Source organism: Oryctolagus cuniculus, chromosome 1 (assembly GCF_964237555.1).
Source record: "Oryctolagus cuniculus chromosome 1, mOryCun1.1, whole genome shotgun sequence".
Classification (NCBI taxonomy): Eukaryota; Metazoa; Chordata; class Mammalia; order Lagomorpha; family Leporidae; genus Oryctolagus; species Oryctolagus cuniculus.
The window spans coordinates 201,402,546-201,410,518 of record NC_091432.1 but is presented as its reverse complement, the minus strand read 5'-3'; the positions used below and the strand labels follow the sequence as shown (position 1 = coordinate 201,410,518).

The 7,973-nt window shown below is 54.6% G+C and overlaps 1 protein-coding gene across 2 annotated transcripts in view; it reads right to left on the bottom strand.

Moving 5' to 3' along the window:
- Nucleotides 1-54: 54 nt before the first annotated feature.
- Nucleotides 55-7,973, bottom strand: part of TMOD1 (tropomodulin 1) — an 83,512-nt gene continuing 75,593 nt past the window's right edge. For both annotated transcript variants that reach the window (XM_051856318.2, XM_070054790.1), the window contains one exon: nt 55-1,609. In XM_051856318.2, the coding sequence (XP_051712278.1) occupies nt 1,545-1,609 (65 nt within the window). In that variant the 3' untranslated portion in view covers nt 55-1,544. The remainder of the gene's footprint in view (nt 1,610-7,973) is intronic.

The following is a 7,973-nucleotide window of genomic DNA, read 5'->3' as shown; positions in this document are numbered from 1 at the left end:
CCGTGACGGCTGGCCAGCCTACCACACAGGTCCCAAGGAACACACACAGCCAGCCATAGACCAACAGATTTAATGTTATGTTGTAGTTTCCAGTGATGCCAAATGCAGCTGCAATTGTGTTTCAGGGAGAAGCCAAGTGGGGCTGGCTGTCCCCGCAGCCTGGTGCCACTCCTGGGCCCCTGTGCAGCCCCAGTAGATGCTGTCCTGTGGTGGTGGGGCCTGGCCTCACCTCCAGTTACCCTGTCCCATCGGTGTCCTTGGAGTTCAGTGTGCAAGACTTTTCTGTCTCCATCTGAAGCCTCTTAACTCTGCTCATCGGCTCTCTGGCCTCGTCCTTTGGAAGATTCACTGAATCGCTAATGAAAGTAACTCCCCAAAGCAACAACAGAAGTACTAGTTAACTGGCACTGTGGTGTCAAAAGGCACAAGGGCACTGTGGCTTAACTTTTTTTTTTTTTTTTTTTTTTTTTGCTGGATCCCAAGAGATGCACATTATGTGTAAAAGGGATCTGGCAGGAGGTTACATTTGCAGAGTAATCATCTTGGGGCAGTTTGGCCAGGATTGCCTGATTCTTTAACATCTGGATTTTCATCACTGCCGTCCTCCAGAGGTTTAAGTTGCTGGCACGTGGTCAGTGGTGATCAGTCTAAAAAGGGGTGAGACAGTTAAGTCTGGGCTCGGCCATGCTACGCTGCAAAGTGTCCCTCAGGGTGTTGCCTCCCTTAGGCCACTGGCCCACTGTGCACTAGAGAAAGGTGGTCTCCAGTGCTTGGTGTGGCTTCTCCCCCCCTGGATAAGGTGACATTCAGTAGGGAAAGAGTCCTGACTCCAGTGCGGAGTTGAAAATCATCCCACATGTTCATGAAGAACACTGTGGGGTAGGTTTGTTGCCTGGCACTGGTCAGGACAGGGTGGTTTCTGAAACTTGAGTTTCCATTGGCCTTTCCTGTCATCTCTTCACACCCAGCAAAAGGAATCTCACGCTCCCGGCAGAGCTCTGGCTTCAGTCTTTCTTGAGGGGAGAATTGTGTTTTGATTCAGTATCAATTTGGCAATTCTAACCTTGACGTTCTTAAAATTTAAAGGAGAGTTAATAAAGAACGATTATCTGTTCAGTTTGCTAAGATCAAACTTGTAATAAAGGATTTTTTTTTTTATCATACGCTAAACCAAGTAGAAGAGTGTGCTGTTCACGTGTTACGTGGCTCACGTGCACCTGAAGCGCCACACAGCAAGGCCACCTGGCTCCTGGGGTTAAGTCACTGCCACCGTCGGGCCCTCTTCAGTAAGATCTGCCGGTCTGAGAGCTTCTCCATTTTTAAATAATAGCTAGACTGAACTTCTGTGACTAAATAAAGACTTCACATTAACCATATTTTATAAAGTTTTCCACTACAACCACTAGTTAACCTAAAACCTTAGTGCATGAAGAACTGAATCACGGTAGGCTCTGTGCTGCCATTTGCCTTCTGGTCTCCACGGCAGCGCACAGCCGGGCAGCAAAACGTGTCCAGTTGAAAGGCGGGGTCTGCGCCTCCACGCACTAGACACCGCTGCGGCACCTGGGAATGATGGGCCCGGTCAAGTCGGCGAGTCTCCTCTTCCTCACTGGAAAGGAATGAGAGAAGATGTAAGCTGGCTGAGCCTGCAGACAGGAGCCACCGCCATCTAGGCCAGGCACCGCGAGGCTGCTCGCTGATGTCGTCAGCAACTTCGAAGCCTCTGGTTTTTAAAGGACTGTTTTAAGCCCTCTGGTTCATCAGCACTTGGTGACAAGGGTCTGTGGCAATGTAGACCTGTTCGTAAATTCCTTCTAAGTGGGCAGACACACAGGCCCACTTCACTCAGCTCATCTTTTCCCTCAGCCTGCAGAGGTCCCGTAGCTGAAGATCTTTACTGTGGTCAGGCAAGAGCTAGGATCCGTTGCTCTTAACGACACTAGTGTCATGACCTGTGAAGCCATTTCTCCAGCTCTCCAGGAGCACCCCCTCCCCCCGTGGCCACCTGTCTACATAAACAATGCATCCCCCAATGCGTAACCTTGATGTTTTCCCAGGGACAAGGCAATTTATGCTTAAACACTGTTCATGAATCAGAGTAGCGAAATGCCATAAAGAGGAAGGCAGTAGCCAGGAAGTCAGAGGCCAGAGAGGTAAGGAGGTCCTTTGCTTGTAACGGGAGAGTGCTCTGAAATGCATTATGGTGTGTGCAAGCCAGATCAGCCACAAGGCAAAGGGGTCAGAAAGCCTGGAGCCGGAAGGTGGCAGTAAGGGCCCTGCTGGTGTGGCAGAGACAGGAAGCCATTGCTCTGCGAAACAAGTCTGTCTGCACTTAGATGTCGTCCAGTTCCCGAGCTGAGATGGTAGACGGTAGGCAGGCGGCTGCAGATCGATGTGCGTGAGCTGCAGCCAGAACCCAGGGGAAGCTGGGGGACGTTCTCAGGGGCTCACAGGTCACTGTTGTGGGGTTAGAGTTCAGTCTGTTCCTGAGCCCCTACCTCCACCCCTGGGTCAAAGAATAATGAATGCAGATCTAGGCGTGTCATCTCCGATTCCTGGAAAAATGGAAGTCAAGACAGCTCGGAGGAGGATGTGCAGGAACTCCTCCCAGAAGAGCAGAACTTCGCCCCAAGTGACCAGAGTGCCCATGAGAGCCTTTTAAGCCTCCCCGCGTTAGCTATGCAGCCATGCCCTGGCCTTGCGGGAGCCTTGCGGGAGCCCCTCCAGTGATTCTAGGATGTTGGTGCTGCCACCAGTCCCAGCATGGCAGAGAGTCCATTCATTGCTTACGGCAGTAAAGCAAGTGCCCGTGACATGTCTGTACTCTCACCGCGGCACCTTCCTGTGTGCAGCCTGGCCTCGGCCATGGGGGGCTCACATCACTGTACCTCACCTAGTCCTTACAGCCTTTCTGTGGAGGAGAGGAGAGAGCCATGGTCTCAGAGCTAGTGGCGAGAGCCAGGACTGAAACCCAGGTCCTCAGCCTGCGGCTGGTGGGACAGGCAGGGACCCCGCGTGTTTTTTCCTCAGTACACACTGGGCTGAGTGTGTGCACAGTACTATGTGGGGAGAAAGGGAAGGCAGCCATGGGACCAGCTGTTCGTTCTTCCCGTTTTAGTGGTGAAGGAAGTGCAATCAAGAGGGGAAAGTAACTTGCCCCAAGTTAGGATAAAGAAGCGACAGAACTGGGAGTAAGAGCCAGGTGTCCCGGCGTTCAGTCTGCTGTTTATTGTTGCTACAGCCAGAGACTTGTCTGTTGTCAGCCAGAGGAATCCCGAGCCGCCTGGCCTGGCCTCACTCTGCTACCTGAAGCCCCGTACCACTGCCCGTCGAGTGGACCGTCGTGTCTTCGGGAAAGCACTTCTGTCATGTATTCAACAGCATTTATGGAGGGCGCTCGTGAGAGCACAAGAACCAAAAATAAAGTCAAACAGGAAAGCAAGTTACACAGACTGCACATGTGCCGAACTGTAGCAGGTCCCCCGGCAGGGCTCCCCGAAGTGGCCAGCTCGTCCTGGGCTGGGCAGGCACGGTGAGAGGGGAAATGGCCTTTATAGGCAAGCTTGGTCCTGGGTCGCTGGAACTACCTGCAATGGGTGGTACATCGTGGCAAGGGGCCAGCTTGCCCGGGGACGTTGACAGGCACCTGGCAGAACCACTTCCAGATGACCATCATGCACACAGGATGGGACCAGCTCTTGGTGTGAACAGTGTAGGCTGTACAGCCAGGCTGCTGGTTCGAATCCCAGTTCTGCCTGTGGGCTGTGGGCACTTCTGCTGGCATCTCTAGACCTCTGTGCCCGTACTATAGGATGGGGGAACAGCAGCACTCCCTCCCCCAGTGTGAGGAGGGTGACGGGAATATATCAGAGAGACGTGGCCAGAATGGCATGGACACACACTATGTGCTGTGTAAGTATCAGCTACCGCTACCAAGGGACCTGGAGACCGCGGAGAAGCTGAACTTGAGAGCACCTGCAGCCAGAACGGGCGCTGAGCAGAGCGGAGTGGAGACAAGCATTGGGATGAGCTGGTGAGGTGCCCACCCAGCTGGGGGGCCTGGGGAGCGCAGTGGGTGCCTAGCATGAGATTGGGTGCTGGGCCTGGCAGGAAGGTGCTGGCTGGGGTCAGGGTGGCCCCCACATTTCTGGCTTGGATGGCTGTGAGGAAGTCCAGTGTCTCTTTTTGAGATGGTTTTGGGGGATCCAGAAGTTTCACTTCTGGACAAATGCCCAGATTTGAAATGCGTTTGTCAGAGTTGTCTGTACCCCTGTGTGCACTGCAGCATAGTTTACTATCATCACGATGCAGCATCAACCAGCATGTCCCTCAGCAGGCGAGTGGGTAAAGACAATGTGGTAGATACACATATGCGGAATGCTATTTGCCTTAAAAAGAAGGGAATCTGGGGCCGGTGTTGTGGCGAAGCAGGTTTAGCTGCCACCTGTGACCCCAGCATGCATATGGGTGCCCATTTGTGTGCCAGCTGTTCTTCCAATCCAGTTCCCTGCTAATGGCCTGGAAAAAGCAGATAGCCAAGTGTTTGGGGTCCCTGCCACCCACATGGGAGACATGGATGCAGCTCCTGGCTTTGGCCTGGCCCAGCCCTGGCTGTTGTGGCCATCTAGGGAGTGAACCAGCAGATGGAAAAATCTGTCTCATTCTGTCTCCCTCTAACTCTTAAAAAATCTGTCATTTTGCAACATCATGGGTGGAGCTGGGGAACATAGTGGGTGCAAGGAGCCAGGCACAGAAAAACAAAAGCCACGTGTTCTCACTCGTGTGAAGCCAAAAACAGCACTGCCAGAAGCAAAGCAGAAAGGTGGTGGAGGCTGGGGCTGTGGGGAGCTGACGGTCAAAGCAGATGATCTCAGGAGGGGCAGGAAGAATAGTTTTTACATCTCTGGCGTAGCACAGTAAATATGGCCAATAATAGTATATTGTGAAGTTCAAGTTGCTCGAAAGGCAAATTTCAAACGTTCTCCAGAAAAATGAGTACTTGATGGGATGGGGACGCTGGGTGGCTGGCTTTAATGAGCCCACCTTGTATTCATGACTCAGAACATCACTGATGTGACAATTCTAAATCATCAGCTTATAATAAAAATCGGTAATGAGGGGTCCTGTGCCTGGGGTGTTGGTAGAAAGCTCTTCCTGGGGAACGTGGGAAAAGAGCGGCCTTCCCAGGAAGGATGGCTTCCGCACCCCACCCCCAGTGTCCTAACGTGGGGGCCGTCTGGAGGCCTGGAGAGGCGTGCCTGGCCAGATCTCAGCTATAAATAGTGTGCAGATAGGAGCCGTCTCAGGCACTGCTGGGGGAAACATAGGTGGGGATCCACGGCTGGGCTCCTCCCTGCCACCAACCCACCCACCGCACCTTGCCACCGGCAGTCAACACAGAACACCTGCCCTTAAAGAGCTCGGTGCGCAGGCACAGTGTGGGCAGGACCAAAGGGCACCCGTCTGCAGGTGCACTGGCTGACCTGGTGGCCTTGGGGACTGAATGTCCCCCAAGGAGGAGCCCGCTGGCCTCATAGGCAAGCAAAGCCCAAGCCTCCCAGAGACCCAGCCATGGGCCCAGAGCCAGCACAGAGCAGGTGGGAGTGAGCTGGGGAACCCGAGCAGCCTGCTCCCTTCCCTTCCGGGCCTGTGCTCCCTGCTAACAGCGTGGTCTCCAGTCGTGGGGAGGGGCCAGGAGGAGGCTGGGGAAAGCTGGAAGCCCCTGTGCTTGGTCGCCCCATTGAGAGCAGGATGAAAACCCTGGGCTGACAGCAAGCCAGGAGGGAGCCGAGGGGCATGGATTGGCTTCTGGAGCTGGAACTCCCACAGTGCCAACTGGCAGCCAGCATGCCGCCTGTGACCCCTGTGTGGACTGTGCTAATTCCTTGTGCAGGAAGCCCTTGGGGTGACCCTGCCCCCGTTCCCACTTCTACCTGCCCCACTCACCAAACCTGAGTGTGGCAGTCAGGGCGCTGGGCTCTTTGGGAGCACCCTGGGCATGCCAGTGCTGTCGCTTCTGCCTGCCTCCCTCCTGGTACCAGCTCCCCCCACTCTTTGAGGCCTTTCTGTCTCCCTGTGAACCGAGTCCCCCTGCCTGCATCTGTACCCCTAGCGCCCCTCCGAATGCTTCCTGGAGTCCCTGCAGGAACGCCTCCTCGCCTCCTCCACGCACCCACCCACCTCTTCCTTTCAAGGCTGGCTGGGTCCCTCCTGCCCCCCGCACCCAGGATGCTTCGCTGAACTGGCTTCTGGCCCCATCCATCATTTCCTCACTTTGTTTGGACAGACTTTGCAGGCATTCTTGATTTTTTAGGCATGTCTCTGAGGATTTTTTTTCCCCTAAAAGGTGAAGATTCTCGAGTCAGGGAACTGGCCTTGCTGCCACCCCTTATGTCACCTGGCACAGCCCAATGGCACACAAAAGCCGCCCAGAAAACGCTTGCTGTGACTAACAACGCTGACCTGACCAAGCCGCTGCACGCACTCCCCCACGCCTGGCTCCCCACTCCCGCCTCTGGCTGCAGCTTCCCTCGAAGGGAGTGGGAAGGACAAACTCTAGCTCCTTCCAGCTCCAGCTCTCTGGCTTCCTACAAAAGCCTGCATGGGTCCCCACGAGGGGAGTCAGGCCTGAGGTTTGGAATCACAGACCTGAGAGAGTCCCCAAAGACCATTTTGTCCCAGCCCTGGATGACCCTCTGGCCATCAGTGACTTCTGTCCCCAGAACAAAACCCCCAGACCACTGTGCCACTGGAGGACAAAGGCTGGGTTAGCCCAGGGGTAGGTACTATAGGAGAATCTTAACCAGGGCCGGAACGGTGGCATGGTGGGTAAAGCTGCCGCCTGCAACACCAGCCTCCCATATGGGCACCAGTTCGAGTCCCGGCTGTTCCACTTCTGATCCAGCTCCCTGCTAATGTGCCTGGGAAAGCAGCAGTGCTTGGGCCTCTGCACCCATGGGGAAGACCCAGAGGAAGCTCCTGGCTTCAGCCTGGCCCAGTCCAGGACATTGTGGCCATTTGGGGAGTGAACCTGCAGTTAGAAGATTCTCATTCTCTCCCCCACCCCTTTCAAATGATTAAGTCTAAAATATAACTTAATCTAACCTAGGAGGGAAACAAATGGGATATTACTGCAATACCAGAATAAAACTCGGGGCTCTCAAGTGCTGATTTGGCAGCCAGATCACACCCGGGCCAACAGGTTCACTGGCTGCCCTTCAACAAGTCACTGTCGCCGTCACCTGAGACACGATGACCATGATTACACTTGCTAGCTATTTGCGTTTGTTCCAAAAAAGGGCACTTCTGAGAAACCAAGACACCAGGAAGATTTTTTTTGACAGGCAGAGTTAGACAGTGAGAGAGAGAGTGAGAGACAGAGAGAAAGGTCTTCCTTTTTCTGTTGGTTCACCCCCAAGTGGCCACTACGGCTGGCGCCTTGCTGCCGGTGCGCTGCGCTGATCCAAAGCCAGGAGCCAGGTGCTTTTCCTGGTCTCCCATGCAGGTGCAGGGCCCAAGGACCTGGGCCATCCTCCACTGCCCTCCCGGGCCACAGCAGAGAGCTGGCCTGGAAGAGGGGCAACCGGGACAGAATCCAGTGCCCCAACCAGGACTAGAACCCGGGGTGTCAGCGCTGCAGGTGGAGGATTAGCCTAGGGAGCCGCGGCGCCTGCCAGGAAGATTTTTAAACATGGACTCTTCTAGATCAGGCTCTGGAAAGCAGGGGTACCTGGTGAGCCACGAATCACCAGCTCCTGGGACACCCTGGAGTGTGGGAGCCTCTGGCTTCAAATCCCAGAGTCCTCTAGGCCATCTAAAGTGTGTGCAGCTCTGAGCACTCGGGGTCTGGCCCTGACCGTGCACACCTACCCCTCAAATCCACTCTTCCAGCCTCAGACAATCACCAGCACGCAACACACTTGACCTTCGAATTGCACTCTAGGTACAGGCCCTTTGCATTTTACCGAAATCAG